The sequence below is a fragment of the Rattus norvegicus genome, chromosome 8 (genome assembly GCF_021556685.1).
Source record: "Rattus norvegicus strain SHRSP/BbbUtx chromosome 8, alternate assembly SHRSP_T2T, whole genome shotgun sequence".
Lineage (NCBI taxonomy): Eukaryota > Metazoa > Chordata > Mammalia > Rodentia > Muridae > Rattus > Rattus norvegicus.
The window spans coordinates 65,232,893-65,251,336 of record NC_141541.1 but is presented as its reverse complement, the minus strand read 5'-3'; the positions used below and the strand labels follow the sequence as shown (position 1 = coordinate 65,251,336).

The following is an 18,444-nucleotide window of genomic DNA, read 5'->3' as shown; positions in this document are numbered from 1 at the left end:
CAAAGGTGCTCAAATCTCCAGAAGGATGGAGAAGCCAGAAGCATATGCTGAGCGTCCATCTGTCTGTCTAGAGAGAAGCACTAGAATAGAGATGCTTGGGATGAAGGGAAGCGTCCCTAGTCAAGGTCTCACAGGATGACATCATATCATGGCTCTGTAACTAAGATGTCTGAGACTGCCTACTTAGAATTATCTCTCCTTGTTTTTGAGAAAAGATCTTATGTATTAGGAACTGCCCTTGAACTTCCTATGTAGCTGAGGATGGCCTTCAAATTTTGGTCCTCCAGCCTCCTCCTCCAAATGCTGAGGTGAATGCTGCCACACCCATTTTATGGGGTGCTGAAAATTCAACCCAGGGCTTTGTCATGCTTGACAATTAATTGCTACTAATTGAGCTAAATAAAGCCCAAGCCTGAAAACCCTAAGATAGATGTATGGCTTGCCCTTGAAACTTGTTCAACCAGAACTGAACAGCAGGGGACCACCAACTAGAAAGAAAACATAAGTCAGACAGAGCTCACTGAAGAGTTAAAATTAAAAGTATGAAAATGTCTTAAAACCCTGTGGCTGTGGGCTTTCGGAGGCCACTCCTACTTTCCAGTTTTAAAACCTATGTCGACAGTGTTATCAACATAAATTTATAACCAGATTCTTCTAAGTCAATCAATTATCTATTTAAAAATAACACAGGGCTTATGAAAATTTTATTTTATTGGCTTTCTTTTATGTTCCTAACTGTAGCCATTTAGGGACTCAGTAGGTATCTGTCTCTCAAATTATGAGAGTCACTGTCACATCTCCATGGGAAGGCCTAGTAGCTTTACATCCTTCAGAGTTGTCTCACCAACAACCTGCAGTGAGAACCAGGAGTCAGTTACATGTAGCTTTCTTCACCAATCCTGACTAGATTCTGTGGGCAGACACAGGCATGTACTCTTCCAAAGCCAAGGAAAAAGCAAGGGTTCTTTGCAAGATGCAGTATCTTCCTCAAGAGACCACTAAATCTTTCCTTCTACAATAGCAGTGTGGATTCCAGGAGAGAATTGGCCTTTTCTATGATTTTAGCTCAAAGAAGTCATGTAGCTAAGACTGATCTCCTAGGGGAGTTTAGAGTCTCAGCAGTATGGAGCCTATAATGCAGCAGAAAACTTGGGACAAGCTCCCTGTCACAAGGACAACTCGGTTAGAAGCATCACATTGGCTGGGTGTTGTAGTTCACACCTATAATCTCAGTACTCAGGAAGAGACAAACAAGACTAGTTCAGTCAGCCAGTGCTACATAGTGAGACCCTGTTACAAACAACTTCACATAAGAACCACAAATCTAGCACGGAGTCTCAGATAAATGAGGTGCACAGAGTACTGTAAAGGACTTCTAATAGTAAATGAGGCAAATTATCACCATCACCTATGGAAAAGGCTATGCCGCACCTATGTGCCCTTCTCAGAAAAATAAAGCTGTGTTCTCTACAAGTGGCTATTAGGACAGGCTCTGAGGAGGGTCACACTCACTCCTGCAAGGGCACAGTGAGAACCTAAGAGCCAATTCGGGGGCTAGTAGAGTCAAGCTCTGTAAACAGGAAAGAAAGCTATTCCCTCTGAACAGGAACACCAGACTCATAAAGTAAACAAAACATACACAGTTCAGGAAATAAAGGAAACAAAATTCAGAAAGCGCCTGAAACTTAAAATCCACCCCCCATCCCCATCCCCACAGGGGCTGGCATAGAATGTAGCTGAGGATGAACTTGAATTTCTGATCCTCTTATAAAAGCAGAAATAATTCTGGGGAAAACACATTCTCCCATAGGTCAAGCTGCCCTTTGGCTGTGCAGGAGCTTCAAGGATTCAGACTTTGTGTATGGTGGGCTTTTCAAGGATGCACTGACTCTGGGTTGGTCATGTTCCTTACGTGACCCCAATACATATAATGGTTCACTAAGACTCGGCTAGAACCATTGCTTTGGTCTACTGTCAGTGCATCAAAGGGGTAAAGAGATGTTTGTTATTGTCTCCAACTTCATGTTAACTTGGTGGTTTCCACTTCACTGATTTATAAACACTGATACATGGTTAAGCTGCTATCCCTTTTCCCATACAAGTCTTGCTTTTCTTTGTCACTTTTAGCTCAGAACACCTTCCCTCGGCAGCCTGGCCTCCGACACACCCTCTCACCTGTCTGACGATGCTCTGGATTAATTTGTCCATAGTAAAGGCAATGTAGGCATGGATGGTGAACATCTCTCTCAGTGAATCTTCATATTGTGATGAGTCTATGTTGCCATCAAGCAGGCTCCGCACCATGTCCAGGAAAGCTGGGTAATAATCTTCTACATCCACATCCACTACAGGAAAGATCAGACAGGTAAGACCTTGTCTGCTAAGACAAGCTCAAGGACAGGGAAAGCAGAATCCCACAGCTGGCCTATATACCATCTGAAGGACAAAACACCAGATATGCAAAACATGTCCAACTCAAACCACTTCAGAGACGACATCTGATAGGAGGCCATATATAAATCACCAGCACTGTTCACTAACAGTGACTCTGCAAAGTCTAACAGAGGCTTCCAGAACAGACTGACTATGCTAAAGACACTTTGAGCACTGCTGAGTTCTATGCCCGAGAGCAAAATATCCTACTTAAGAGGGTCCTTCAAGTTGCTGGCTCCTTCACGTACACAAAACCATTTCACAAAGGGGACACTTGCTCATAAATTGACTTCAATGAAGAATAAAGAATAGAGGAGAAAAGATAAGCACAGGTGGACACTACCACACCTGGAACTCTTGGCTACAGAAGTGATTTGAATTAACCCATCTATGAACAATAGACTAATCTGAATGTATCACAGTTCCTTTGTTTAAGATAGATTTGCAACACTGTACTCCACTAATTACATTACATGATTTGTATTTGCTGCACATGAAGCCCTTCCACCAGTAGTTGGAGTGAATCTTGTTAGTAAAAGGACAGAGCCACTAGGAAGGAATGGTGTTTTCTGAGCTAACTGAAATCGTACCCATTGATGCAGAGTTCAAAACTACCTTAACTTCAAAGGGAGGTTACTAAGGCTAGGGATTGCTGAGCCAGCATAGACTATAAAACAAGTTCTGGGATAGTGACCATTTTATAGCAGGAGACCCACTCTAAATACCAAAAGATTTCATTTCTAAGTCTGGAAACCAAAACAGTAGAATAAGGAGGCTACTGGGGCTTGGCTTTATTTTCTTGATCTCTTTTTTTGACTAAAGTATGCTCATCATAGAAATATTTAGAGCCATAAAATTCTATTTGTGGGGCAGGGGAGATAGTTCAGTGGATAGGAGCACTTGCTATCTATCTAAGTACAGGGCCCCAGCCTGTACTTAGCACGTTAAAGCCTGGCGGCTGCTACCTATAACCTTGGCACTGTGGAGGTCGGCAGAACGAGGAGGGCCACTAGGGTCTGCTCACCAGCAACCTAGCTCTGGGTTCAGTAGGATCCTGTCTCAAGGAGAAAGGCACATAATACCAGCAGATCCTCCGTGCCCTCTGCTAGCCTCCCTGCGCATAAGGCACGTGCACCCCACACAAACACAAATTCTCATTTGTGTGGCTTTTTGCATATCGGTTGCACTTTGACAAAAATTTGATCAAAAATGTCAATTACAAAAGGAACATTTATTGATCACTGTAAATGGAGTGGGTCTTCTAAGTAGGTAAAAATGAACAGTCACTGTTTAAAGCAAGCTACTGGTTTGAGCTGTGTCACAGTACGTCACTTTAAAAGTCTAAGCCATGAAGCAGGGAGCTAGCCTTTTAAATACACAAGGATGGAGGAGTCTGAACCACAGAGTTGTAGCCACAAACTATGACTGCACGAAGCTGGCACTGCCACTCAAGAACAAGCTGCTTCAGTGTAGTCCAGGTTAAGACAGTGATCAAGCCTAGATCTGTATGTCATTGCTACTTGTTTCTTTCAAGCTAGGACTAATACAGATAAAGGCTTTTCAAATAGACTCCTGGTGCCATTAGTTCAACAGATAAGAAACTACGGTTATACACAGTACTCCTGCAACAGCTATTTACTACTTAGTGAGGAGCGAAAAGGGAAGTGTCTGGCTCACAGGTTAAGTACCAAACTTCAGAATGAAGCCATTATCTACAAGGAAGGAGCATAACACAGCACAGAGCACAAGATGGCTCACTTAATGAGCCCTTGGGCTTTCCTTTCCTTGAACCCTGTCTATCCCTTTGCCTTGCTTCAAACCATTGTGAGTCCCAATTTCTCTTCAGAAATGTCAGGAATGAGCCATGAAGCCTATTAAGAAGAAGCTAATACACATCTGAGAAGATTCTATATTTGTCATAAACATAACAAGGAATTTCTATGTTGTCATGGAAGAGAATGAACTATGACATTTCTTTCTCATCTGAACATTGCTCATTAACCTAGCCAATGAATCCCACATCCCTCAGGTGTCCACTGTGCTAACTAAGCACCTCATGTGACCAAAAACTGGATACTATACAAGGTGTCATGTTTGCATCTTCCTTAAGCCCTCAAGCAACCCCATAAAGTGACAATTACTGCCTCCATTTTATTGGTTTATTCATGGGTTCATAGGTTTAAGGAAGGTCACACAACCAGTTAAGTTGCAGAGGTAGGATATGAACCCTAGTTTCAATCTATGGCCTAAGTGCACATCATGTTTAAGGCAGCCTTGAAGCCAGCCATCCAGCTCATGGGTATTATGAAAGCTGACAGTCTAAGCACTTACTAGGTTCTTTGAGACGCAGCTGTATGGCAGGACTATCACTCTTATCTCTCTTTATGCCTAGCACCTCCCGTTCCCATTCTCTCTCTCTGTTTTCTTCTTCAATTTGCCGCTCAGCTTGGGAACAAATCCGTAGCAGCCTTAAGCAGAGAATTTGATGCAGCCGCATAAAGATATACCAATTGTTATTGACATAGAAGAGGTTGTACACTTCATCCATCCCTCTTAACTTCTGAGCTGCTGTGTTACTAAATAACAACTTGGACTTTGGGGGGCTGCCCCCAACACCATTGTGCTTCTTAGGTGCCCCTGTAGCTTCATCCACATCCATTTCTTCCTCCTCTTCTTCTTCCACATCTGAGAGATCCCCTCTCTGAGCAAACAGCAGATCAGGAATGAAATGATGCATGATTTGCTTGATTTTGTATTTGTCCTCTTTCTGAATTCCTGTTTGCCTCTTCACATGATGGATAATCAGAGCAGCAGCATCTTCTAATATCTGCTTGTCTTCATAGGCAAGAGAGAGGTGTGGGCCAACAGGTACACCAGCATTCTCTTCTGTAGCCTGCTCTTGCCTCTGATGGGACAGACATAAAAGCATTGTGTGACATGTATATAGCAACAACAAACCTACAATACTATACCAGTAATGCCGAGCAGTGGTGGCAGATGCCTTTAAACCTAGTACTCAGGAGTCAGAGGCCAGCAGACCAATGAGTTCGGGGCCAACCTGGTCTACAGAGCAAGTTCCATGACAGGTAGGGATTCACAGAGAAACCTTGTCTCAAAACAAACAAAGACCACACTAGCAGCATATTTTATTATTAACCAAAATGCAATTTAGGCATTGTGGCACCTATCTACAGTCCCATCCATTGGGAGACTAAGCCAGGAAGAGTACAAGATTCTAGGCCAGTTTGGGCTTAGACAGAGACATTTTCAGTGACTACCTAATCTGAAATACAAGAATTAACCTTAACAATAATTTGTCTCTCTTTCAAATAATAACTATGGACAAACTGGCTTGATATAAAAGGATTAGTATCTTCTATATATTGAAGATTTATGAGAATTACCTTTAAAATACTAGATTAGCACTTAAAATATTAGGGTAGAATTTGTCATGTAAAAGTTACAACATTGTCGAAGATAAACAAGTGTTTGTAAAAGTTCACTTACTATTTTTACTCTTTAAAACTCAGGGCCACTTTTTGAAAGCCTGATAGCACTTATGCTTCCTACCTCCTAAGGCAGGTCACAAAAAGCAAGATCAATTTCACATTTATCTCTCTGAGTCTTTGCTCCAAGTGCCATCTATACTCCTAGTAAATGAGCAGAGTAACAGGGTTACTACCATTGTGAGGTAGATGGGATGTTAGAAGAAGTGTGCATGGAAAGCAGAATGATAAACTGGGAAACCAGAGGAAGAACTGAGTCTAACAGTATTAGGTTTAAGATGGTAGGCTACGACACAAGAACCAGCAGCTCTCAGTTAACCGTAGGAGTCAAAGCAAGGCTGAACATGAAAAAGCAGAGCTGAGAGCTGTCCAGTCAGCCAGCTCACCTCATCATAGATGCTCTCGATCTCATTGAGTAAGCTCTTAGACCTCAAGACCTTAGTGTCATTCTGTTTGAAGTTGATGCCCTGGTGATCCAAAGACTTTAAGTAGTACTTCTCATTCTGCTCTCGCCAGACCTTGTTGAAGCCTCTCTGAGCTTCCCGCCACTCTTCCTCCTTCATCTTCAACCTAGCAGGTGAAAGGGACACATGGAACAGCATGTGGGAGCTGAGAGGGTTAAATACAGGAATGTGCCAGACGTAGTTTATTTGATGACAGCTGGGTTGTCAAGACTGTTGGTGCTTCAGATAGCATCTCTGATATTATCTAAAGTGGGTTTTTTTTCTTAAGGGGGCTTACCTTTTCTTTTTGATACAAGGAAAATGGATATAGACCACACTAATCCCAAATCTATAGCAATTCTGCTGACGTTACAGGTAAAGAAATCAAATTCGGTTGCCATGAATATTTGGAAAGTGAGTGGTATCATCAATGGGGTTTTTATGAGGGAGCATGAAACTTTTGAGGCAAGGCCTTACTTTGAAAACTTGGATGACTTAGAATTCATGATATAGGTCAGGCAACTATCAAACTTACAGCACTCTTCCTGAGTCTGTCTCCCTAGTGTGAGGACTATAAGCATGGACCACATTTGGTTTTGGTGAGTATTCTGAAAAACTAGTTGTCCTTGACTAACGAAAGAAGCTTACTTCTTTGTCGTGACTCAGAATGTTTACCGTGCTCATGGAAATGCAAAGTATGCTAGAGAGGGCATTTAGTGAGGGAGGAGGACTGCAGGTTCATAGTCATTCTGAGCAATATAGTGGTCCTTATTCGAAACACACACACACACACACACACACACACACACACACACCCATAATGCTCCATCATATATACACATCATAATCCCTGCAGTTTGAGATATGGTAAAGCATTTGCCTATCAAGCATGTTATACAAACGGTCCTAAGTTTGATCTCTCCACCAACAGAAACAAAACCCAACCCTGCAATGTACAGCATTCTATCGCACACTTAGCAAGTCCTCTCTCTGTATGAACTCAGGGACTTATGCATGATAGGCAAGCACTCTGCCACCGAGCTACGCCTCTAGCCCTTCAACCTCACCTGTCACCATTTGTTCCATTTGTTCCACAAAACTCCTAATGTATGTTCTACCACTCTACTCTGTCCCTACTGTTGAGCTACTGAGAAGAAGGGAGAGAACTGGAATTCTAATTAGATAACCAGGTAAAAAAACTAGAGCCCTAGTTAATGGGGCACTGAACCTGTCATACAGCACACAAAAGCCGGAAGATACATACCTTTTAAGGACAATGGGAACAGCAATGGAGGGATTCTTCCTCAGGCCATCAATGATATCCGCTGCTTTGTCAGCATATATCCTCTGGAGTGCTTTTCGATGGATGACTTCAGACGTGCCTCCAAGAGTATTATCTAAGCGAAATTTGGCTTGTTCCTCAGCAGACAAGCGGGAAAGTTTTTTCTGTATTGCTTCTAAAACCCGGATTGTTGCAAGATTGGTCTCGAGAACCACATCAAGCTTAAAACAAAAGAACAACAAAAGAAGGTGGTCAGGCCTGACACCAGAACACAGCAGAGCTGAGCAAATACGGAGGGTGTCAAATTCCTCCCAATTAAGAGTTGTGGTTCCCATACAAGGTATGTAAGGTTCTCTTACCAGTAAAATATGAACAAGGACACTTATAACTATCATAAGGTTATTTTCTGGCAAAAATGTCATATAAATAATTCATAAAAGTTTAAGACTGATATGCTACATAAACTGATTAGTAGTTCCCAACACTATCACACGGCTGACTATAGGCCTGTGGGACTGACCAAAGGGGGAACTATCATACTGACACCTTTCCTTGCACCTTTGCTCATTCTGAGACAAGGTCTTGATATGTAGACCTGACCACCCTTTAATTTGTGACAAGTTCTTCCCTCTGCCACCTAAAGGCTGCGATTGAAATGTGAGACACCATATTGTCTTTATGAACTTTTCTGAAATTATATAAATCCAAAACAAGAGATGAGAGTAAAAGGTTTGGGGATATTAACGTAAAAATGCCTAAAAGATACTAAATACTGAATTACTGCTTCATGTCCAATGTAATCTCAGTGATTACCTTTTCCTTTTGAGAGAGGGTAGCATGTACCCCAAACAGGTGACCAACTGTCTACGCAAATAAAGATGACCACGAATTCTTAAATCCTTCTGTCTTCGCTCCCAAGGGATTATACGTACTCTAAACTGCCCTCAGCTAAAAATATGTTCTTCAGCTTGATTAAAATCTTCCCATAGAAGCCCGAGTAGTGGCGGAGAAAAGTGCTTTAATCCCAGCACTTAGGAGGTAGAGGCAGGTGGATCTCTCAGTCCAAGGTTAGTTTGGTCTACAGAGTTCCAGGAAGCCAAAGACGCACAGAGAAACTGCTTCATAAAACTATCTGTAGAAATGAAAACTTAACTGCAAATTAGTTTTCTGTAATGACTGACCAGCCAACTAATTCTACAGAGGTGGTGGTGGTTTGAATGGTAATAGTCCCAAGCACATGCTTGAATACTTAGTCCCTAAGTTAGTGAAACTATCTGGGAAGGATACAGAGGTATGGTTTTGTTGGAGAAGGTGCATCACTAGAGTGATTCTCAAAGACTAGTGATTCTCACTGCCTGCCTCACTCTGCCTCCTGATTATAGATCAAAATGTGAACTATCAGCTGTTCCTTCCTTCCACCATCATGGACTCACCTTCTGAAACTGTAAGCCAAGTTAAACTCTTTTAGAACTTGTCTTAGTCCTGGCAACTTATCAGTGATAGAAATATAACTAAGACGGGGGAAGACAGTAACTGCCAGCCAGTGGGGACAATGTACCAGCCTTCTGAAGAAGGAGTGCAGGCAGTGTTAAACGGGTATAAAAGCTCTCCCAGCTATCTGAAGGAAGGGACTAGTCAGTGTAATGAATATACTAAGTTAGATACATGCAAACTAAGATCCTTTCCCTTCTGGTGTGGTATTTATTAGTAACTGTCATCTGAACAATGGATATTTTGAGCCGAGTTTCAGTAGTCCCTTTGTACAACAAACAGGGGATCTGTCCCAGCTGACTCTCCCATTCTCCATCTTCCCATCCCAGCTACAACCTTTCTAATCTAAGTTTTCCAGGAATGCACTCCCACGGTCAGCTGTCTCCTCTCATTTTATTTTTTTAAAAGCTAACTCACACACAGTATTTAAACACCCCTTCCTAGATCTTCCTAGTCCCCCAAACCTCAAAGGACAAAAGATACCTCAAATCGTTCATCTTCACAACGGTAAATATGTTCTTCATACTGAGTCTTCTTAGAACTAACGAAAGTGGAGTCTTCAGACCAAGAGGGGAAGGAAACCCAGGTATCATTTAAAACCTTCAGGTTAAAAAAAAGAGAAGGCAGAAAAGCCTGTAAAAACTTACTGATAATTAAACATTCTCAATAAAAAAAATAAATCCAAAGAGGGGAAAAGACAGCTAGCATTAGTCCACAAACTTTAAATTTGGTAAATGTCCTGGCGAATTTTATATCAACTTGACACAAGATAGAGTTATCTAAAAGGAAAGAACATCAACTGACAAAATCGTACAGAAGATTCAACAGCAGAGCACTTTCCTGATTAGTAATTGCAAAGAAGGGCCCAGCCCGTTGTAGGTGGTGCATTCATGGACTGGTGGTCTTAGGTTCTAAAGAAAGCAGGCTGAGCAAGCCACGAGGAGCAAGCCAGTAAGCAGCACTCCTCCGCTGCCTCTGCTTCAGACCCTCCTATCTGAGCTCCTGCCCTGACTCAAATATCCTGTACTGATGAAAAGTGATGACGTCTAAGGGAAATGGTCTTCTCCCCGAGCTGCATTGTTCATGTTGTCATCACAGCAACAGTAACACTGCAATAGTGAAAGTTCTGAATACAAGTATTCTTTTGGGAAAAAAGAGAAGGTTCATGATTTCACAGTTCATATATAAATTCATATGTAAATAAATAAAGAGGGTTCAGCACATAAGGGCACTTGCCATTAAACCAAACCAACTGAGATTGATCCTGGGAACACATACAGTAGCAGAGGAAAAGGTACTCTGACAAGTTGTCTCTGATCTCCACAAGCAGACCATGGCTTACACGCATATATTCTTATCAAATAAATGAATTAAAACTTTAAAGAGTCTGACCCTGATATGACCACCACCCTCATTGAAGAAGCTGAAGAGTCAAGACGGGCAACTCACCTCCTTACACAGAGGAGTCCGCCCTGTACACTTGGGTTGCTGGTAACTTTTCGGCAGCGCCCGGTAGCTGGAGCCCAGCCGTTTACAAGAGGCGTAGTCTATCTCCATAGCAATGCCCTCTGTGGCGCGCTCCTTTGGAAAGCTTTCCAGATGCACAGACTCCTTATAGCCCAAAAAGTTTTTAAACCAATTAAACAATTCAGGGAATTTCCTGAAGAACCAAACCAAAAGCTGGTAAGCAATGCCAGGCAGGACATAGTTATTGTGAGAAACAACATTACAATTCATCATTAGACCACAACTCCAATACCAAAGACAAATTCCAGAGACAACCGTTTCCTACCTGAGAAGCATCCCTAACCAATTAGGTTCCATTTTCCTTATAGAATGCTCTCCAACAAGATGGTAAAAGGATCAAGAATATTGCTTCGCTGTTCACATCAATTCTCAGGATGTCAAATTAAGACAAATTAAGAGCCCCAATCTCGGATCTAATGCTGGTCAGACAACCAAGAGACCATAAGCACTGCACCATAGCTGGTCATCGATAGGGTCTCTTATGTAGTTAGCGTGGGCTGTTTGAAACTCACTTGCTTCTGCCTCCCTAGTGCTGGTATTAAAAGTGTGTAGCCACCACGCCCAGCTGCCTTCCTGACCTAAAAGTTAAACTCTACAAGGCTTAAGAAGGCCCTTCTGACACTGATACTTGTCACCTGACACACCCTTACCATTGCTGCATGGGCATAAAGTACTAGGGGCCAATGCTCTTCACTTCACTCACCCCAGAAAAGGAGAGACTAGTTGTACAAGCTCCGCCCGAGAGATCACCTCCTGGTTAAAGATAACAAGGCATCGAAGGAAGTTTTCATAGGCCTCTGCACTCCGGAGAGCCTTTCGAACCTTCCAGAAACAACCATAAGAAAAATAGTTATAAAAAGAAGCAGGGTCCTTGATTATTTTTCAGTAGGGTACATTTGATATTTACTAAGGAATTAATGTTATTTTGTTTAGATATGACCAAAGAAATCACCTTATAAGGAGAAAATAAAATACTGTAACCTGTCTCTAAACAATCTAAAATGGATTGGAATGCACGTGCAGCGGCTGGCAAGGCCCTGGAACTGTGGACTGAGTGTCAGCACACACAGGTCACTCTACTATTCACTTTAGTTTTGCAGGGCTTTGATGCAATTTTTATATTCAAGCGCTGTCAAGTGTCAAACAGTAGTCTCCTACTTGCCGCCTTTGGATTAAGACGTAGAACTCTAGGCTCCTTCAACAGCATGTCTGCCTGGACGATGCCATCCTTCCCACAATGATGAGAACGTACTGAACCTCTGAAACTGTAAGCCAGCCCCAATTAAATGGTTGCTGTGTCTCTTAGTCACTGTGTCTCTTCACAGCAATAATACACTGAGACAGTAGACAATAAATGAGGTCTAGGTTTAGCGAATCCTGTCTCAAAATAAGGTAGAGGAGACAACGCCCAACTGACTCTGGCCTCCACACATACACATGAACATGCATGTCGACACATACAGGAACAGGTAGTACAAACACACATACATACACACTCACACCCCAAACAAGGGACTGAAAGATGGTTCAATGAATAAAGCACATTCCATGCAAGTTTGAGGTCAGGGGTTGGGGTTTCCAGAGCCCACATAAAGCCAGAAGCAGGAGGGATTGATCTGCACTTCCAGCACACCTACAGTAAGATAGGAGGCAGAAACAGGAGATTCCCTGGAAGTGCCAGGGCCAGCTGCCTTGAGCAGTCAGTGGTGTTCAACAAAGAGACTGTGCCTTTCCTGTGCATATGCAAAGGCTATTTCCTATTCATAGCACTGAAAACTAACATCTTAAAAACTCAAAATCTTAAAATGTTTAACAGCTTACAGAAAAGTAAAACTACCTAACGAGGCACATGAATCTGGAGTTTTAGTTCTAAAAGACAATCATGAGCACTGTGCACCTTCATGCCCAGACTTATCAACACACCAGTCTGTATGATCAGATTATCTCCTCCTATGCTGCAGGGGGCACCATACATACCAGACTGGGAACTCACAGATGTACGATCTTTGACAGACTACACTTTCTGTACTATACGCCAGTTATTTTTAAGTTCTCAGCTTTTAAGCCTATGAAAAAGTAGAGATGGCTAACAAATCAAGTAACTCAACCACAATGATAAAGACATACAAATTCTGTATTATCCATAACTATTTCTACTAAATTTAAATTTACATACACTTTTAGTTATGTGCATGTAACAAAAATGTGCTAAGCTGACGATGATGATGATGATGACGACGACGACGACAATGACAACACTATCCTTTATCGGGACAGCTCCTAGAGGCACAGAGGCAGGCAGAGCTATTACTAACGTAGCCATTAAATAATCTGTTCTCTGCAAACACCCAGAGGTACAAGATAGGGTAACGATGACCAGACCAATTTAGACTTGAGTCCTGTGAGAAGCCCACCACTGCCTACTTCACTGTGGAAATTGCCTGCTAATCATCAACTTGACTCTAAGGACAAAATCAGATACAGACATAAAGTAAAACTCAAGTAGCATTCATGGTGGCTATCAAAAATTCACCTCTAGGGGCTGGGGATTTAGCTCAGTGGTAGAGCGCTTACCTAGGAAGCGCAAGGCCCTGGGTTCGGTCCCCAGCTCCGGAAAAAAAAAAAAAAAAAAAAAAGAACCAAAAAAAAAAAAAAAAGAAAAAAAAAATTCACCTCTAGCTACTGCATAAAAACACCTACAGATCTTTGAAAACATTCCAATAGAATTCTCAAACTGGGCATAGCAGTGTATGTTTACAGCCCTATTGGAAAAAAATTAATAGTAGCTAAAAGTAATTGCTGATTTTAGAGCAAACCTGAGGGGCAGTTAGAAGACCCTGTCTCAAAAAAACACCACTCCATGTAGAATGTGTTGGAACAACTACATCACAGAGCAGCTAAAGCATCGAAGCTCCACGGCAAGGGAACATGCCTCGTGTGCTCAAAGCCCTGGCCTTCATGACTAGTGCCACAGTAAAAGACAGCACAGGGCATGCAGACACCTGCAAGCCTCGCACTACAGAGGCAAAAGCAGGCAGAATTCTATGAATTTGAGGTCAGCCTGTTGTACACAGTAAGCCCCAGGCCAGCTAAGGTTGTATAGTGAGATCCTAACTTTTAAAGAAAAAAGGGAGAAAGAAAAAGAGACACAGACAGAGACAGAATGGATGGATGGACACATGTAGTAGCATTTAAGAGGCCAAAGAAGGATTAGAAACTATAGGCCAGCCTAGGCTAAGTAAAATGAGTTCAAAGGTGACCTGTGTTACATACAGACTCTTTCCCCAAACAAAAGTCAAAGAACTAAATTAAAAAGCAAAAGACAAAAACAAAAACAAACAAAAAAACCAACCCAACCCTATCAGTTGACACTTTTGAAACAAAACAATTGCCATTTTGTTTATGCAATTGTCATTTGTCCTTAACAATTAATATCAAATGTTACCAATTACTTACCTTATCAAAAAATAACGATTCAGTCCCAACACCATGCTTGCTGGCATCTGCCATCGAAGACTCCTTTAGACTAATCAGTTTGGGTTTTTTCTAGAATTGAAAAAGAAAAAACAAAAAACAAAAAAAAAAAAAAAACCACAACATAAATTTAAGTTTGACTTTATTAAAATGGTTCTCCAAATCTATTCTCTTCTGTGAACAATGCTTAAAATGGATGTCCTTCCCCCTTTTGTGCTGGCTTTAAACTCATGATTTTTCTGCCTCTTCTCCCTTCAGAAAAATCCTATGGGTATTTGCCACTATAGCCGGAGCTTGGCCTGGGAAATTCAAAGGTAAGTTGAAGGACTATCAGAGTCATTTTCTACTTTGAATTAAGACTTTGTGGTTCTGATCAGCTAAGGCTAAAGAGCTGGCCATGATTAAGAGACCAGTACTACTACTTACGGTGAAACCTTTGTGTTATTGACACAACTAATGCTGGTCAGCTGGAGCTGAAAAATTAGTGGTGATTGATTAAGAAGAGACCATCAACACTGAGGTGACATCTTCTGGGAAGTGTTTCCTCAGGACCACCAGAGAAGCTGCTAGAATGAAGTAAAACTTTTATTTTTGCTAGAGGCACCAAGTTTGGTCTCCCGGGGAGTACTGGTTTTGAATGCATGAAATCATCATAGAGAGCTGAAGCTTGGCACTTGGAATGGCCAGGAGAGGACACGTGAAGGCGCAGACAGAAAAGCAAGTGAAGCCAAGGATTGAAGGAGTAAGAAAAGGAGCCCCGGAGACGTTATTCGTGAAAGGGCAGCCCAGCTGTATTAGAAAAGCCACGTATTTTGAAGAGGATAATATAGCGGTGAGACCACCAAGCAGCAATGGGAAAGTGCACCCTGCCTAAACCTACAAGCCAATCCGCTGCTGCAGACATTAAAGCCAGAAACTAACCAAGCTCCTGGAGGAGGAAGAGGAGGAGGAGCCCAGAAGATTCTAAGTGGAACTCAGGCATTGGACAGCTATTTGATTTTACAGGAGCCTTTAGTAGAGAGATTTTTGACTTCAGATTTTTAAGACATTGGATTTTAAACTTTTAAATGTATTTAAATTTATGGAGACTGTAGAACTTTTAAAGTCATTTATGTTTTTCTATTCCGATACTATTATTACTAATACTAATGTTAACAGGCTATTTTGGGGACAAATATAAAAGGTTCTAAATGTGTTTGTGTGTCAAACCTGATAGATAGATAGAAAGAAGATATATATCTTTAACTTACACTCCTTCAAGTTGTAAGTTTTAAAAAAGCATAATTCATTGTCCAATAGACAGCATAACCATCTTATATAAGTACATCCACTAATTTGTTGTCATTTGATTTGAGACACTGTCACAATGTAGCCTAGGCTAGCCTCAAACTCATAGAAAATCGGCTACTTTTAGCCAGGACTACTTCCTGAATACCAGGTCAGTGAAGGCTACCTGGTAAGGTATTTTCTCCAAAACGTACACAAAGAAAAAACCCAAAACCAAACACAAATGAATGGGCTAAAATATAACCCTACCGGGCAAAATTTACTTTTAAAAAGCCACGTCCTAACTGCCTATGAGGAACAGCATAGGCTTTGTGGGCAACTGCTGTCTCAAGAGTCCGAGGGCCCTACTACAGCTCCTGCTGCCTACGAGGTGTTGGAACCAGGCACTAGCACACTGTTTCTGCCTGTGGAGCATCAGTATGGACGGAAAGCAAGCGCTCAGCTATTTAGCTGATTCTTGCAATCCACACAGTATTTACTGAAATTAAAGAAACAAAACACCAACAACAAGCCATTACTAGAGCCAATCTGATTCCAAAACGAAGAAAACACTGCAGGCACCCAAACAAAGGGATCTGTCAGAGTATGTTACTCTTTGCAGCCACATACATGGCACCCACCACGTACTGTTGTCTTTTTTCATTTAACCAAATTCTGTAGACACCTCTACTCCCTATTTCATAATTCAGAATTCCAGAGAAATTCAACATTAAATACATACAGTTTCCTTCTTATCCTAGACACACTAAATCAAAAAGAGCAAGCTGGGCTTCCTAACACAAAACACGATTTCCTTTAAGACAAAGTCAACATAAGTAGATGTGTCAGGCAAAGAAGACATGACAGGAGACAGACCTCTAGTCAAAGCCTCTGCTTTGCTTATGGGCACTATACGCACAAGAGTCGAATTGTCCCAGAGACCACTCATTTACTTATGAAATATCAATTTAAGAATCTTCTTGTAACCCAAGGCAAGTTTAACACATCATGAGAAACATCAGTTAAATCTTGGTAACAGAAAACAAAACAAAACAAAACAAACAAAACAAACAAACAAACAAACAAACAAAAGCAGGAAGCTCATAGCAAAGAAGAGATAATATAAGTACAGGAACTGAAAAGCACACACTACAATCCACAGAGCAAGTGCTTTTCTGACCGGCCTTTTGCAAAGCTACTAATAAGCTTTGTAGGCAATTTCTGTGACCTGTATCAACCCAATCTAGATATACAGGATCCGTCCACCTTACATTCTATCTGCCTACCCACCTTCACCGGAGGTGTGGCTCCTGTCCCAGAGTGCCTGCGGATCTGGCAGCCGTTCTGACTGGGCCTCTGTGGCTTGTTATTTAGTTGGGGCTTCTTCACTGTGCCTCCATGGTCATTTCTCACAGAATCCACCTTCTCAGCAGTTGTTTTGCTTAAAAGCTGATGAAGACATACGAGACAGATTAATATTCTAATCAAAGTAGCATCTAAAAAGGTCCCTCTTGCTATAGCTTTCAAATTTAAGGTAAGTAATGTAGTTTGTCTAAGTGAGATTTACCACCGAGCTGTTGGCATCTGGCAGGAACTGTCCAAACTCAGACAACAGATCTTCCTGGTTTTTGAAGAGACGAGCCACCTGGGCATACACCTCTTGTTCCGTCAAAGCTGGAGTATAGTTTCCTCCAGCTTCCTTGGCATTCCGCTGTTCTTTCTGAAGAAGGACAGGTAGAAGGGGAAGACGATATTAGGACTACCACTTTGAATCTTATACCACAGAACAATTATTTTCTGAAATGTCTGACATGGCTAAAATATGTTATCTATTTCAGCCACATTAAAGTTTTTAATTACTGTTTTGATTGCAGTCTTTTTGAGGAAGGAGAAGGTGCTGAATAGCATGACTCAAACTACAAACACATGAATGTTTCTTTAATTAAACTGATAAAAAAAAAGACATTAGAAAACTTCTTCCATGTTCTCTTGTAAATGTATCATGCTATACAAATTACCCTCAGAAACTTCCAATATGAAACATGCATTCTCTTCATGGCTAGTGACCTTAAAAATCCTGACAAGATGCTATAGGGTAAGCAAAGCAGGTAAGTAAAATTGTCTTCCAAAACATACATTCTAACCAGTTACTGTTCCCAGTAAGAATTACTGGGTACAATAAATATTCTTGTTCTCAGACTATATACTCTGAGGTTAGCCATCTATAAGTAGAACCTGATTGGACCATAACAAAAACAAGCTTTCTAGGCTGGATGTGATGGCAGCAACCAGAGTCCCAAATACGAGGGAGGCTGAGGCAAAAGTATCACCAGAGCCCAAGATTTTAGGACCTGCTTTTCAGGAAGAAATGAGTAACCAACTCTCTTACCTGGTATGTGTGCAAAATCTCCAGGAATGCTTTGTAGATGTCTGGTTGGCCCTGGAATCTGTTTTTGATCTTATTAACATAGTTGATGGCATGATTAAACTCCACAGGTTGATTGTTCTGCAAAGATGGAGCCGTTCCCAAGGAGATTGTCACTGGTGTGTGAGGCTGGACGGGTGGAGAACGTGGGGATGCATATGGTGGGAGTGGGGGAGTCTGCTGACTGGCTGGCGTATGTGCTTGTAGTTGGGAAGGCTACAAAGAAAAAAGTCTTTATTTTCCTCAAGAACATAGGAGGTTTGACATTGGGGAAGAAAATTCAAATCCAAAAAGCAACACAAATCGAAAACCCAAGGTGTCTGATCAAGCCATATCTTTTACTCATTTAGGGCCATGAAGTACTAATTAAGCCAAGCCATTTTAGTTCAGCTCAAATCATACTAAACAGGGTAGGAGACTTAGAAAGTTTTCAAATTTTGACACTACTACCTCAGCCTCAAATTTCCAGAGCACAACACTAAGTCAGAAGCCATTTCTAATTATAGGGATAAATTTTTCATAAGCAATTTTTAAGCTCACTACCTTAACAGGTGCAAATTAAAAAGAAAACCTCATTCTACACATACTTTTAATGTC

At 41.5% G+C, this 18,444-nt stretch overlaps 1 protein-coding gene and 1 long non-coding RNA gene across 16 annotated transcripts in view; one reads left to right on the top strand and one right to left on the bottom strand.

Moving 5' to 3' along the window:
• LOC120094172 (uncharacterized) overlaps positions 1 to 15,349 on the top strand; it is a 32,605-nt gene extending 17,256 nt beyond the window's left edge. The window contains exons 4-6 of one of the 2 annotated variants that reach the window (XR_015627707.1): positions 2,128 to 2,365; positions 14,415 to 14,470; positions 14,755 to 15,349. This is a non-coding gene — a long non-coding RNA (uncharacterized LOC120094172). The remainder of the gene's footprint in view (positions 1 to 2,127; positions 2,366 to 14,414; positions 14,471 to 14,754) is intronic. The other variant, XR_015627709.1, reaches the window with a different exon arrangement.
• Sin3a (SIN3 transcription regulator family member A) overlaps positions 1 to 18,444 on the bottom strand; it is a 54,815-nt gene that overhangs the window by 14,354 nt on the left and 22,017 nt on the right. For 13 of the 14 annotated variants that reach the window (XM_087562761.1, XM_087562760.1, XM_087562764.1 and 10 more), the window contains 11 exon segments: positions 17,812 to 18,063; positions 16,990 to 17,142; positions 16,713 to 16,871; positions 14,139 to 14,228; positions 11,386 to 11,504; positions 10,605 to 10,815; positions 9,639 to 9,755; positions 7,647 to 7,885; positions 6,326 to 6,509; positions 4,765 to 5,338; positions 2,176 to 2,345 (listed from right to left, as the gene is read on the bottom strand). In XM_087562761.1, coding sequence (XP_087418887.1) covers positions 2,176 to 2,345; positions 4,765 to 5,338; positions 6,326 to 6,509; positions 7,647 to 7,885; positions 9,639 to 9,755; positions 10,605 to 10,815; positions 11,386 to 11,504; positions 14,139 to 14,228; positions 16,713 to 16,871; positions 16,990 to 17,142; positions 17,812 to 18,063 — 2,268 coding nt within the window. 14 annotated transcript variants of the gene reach the window in all.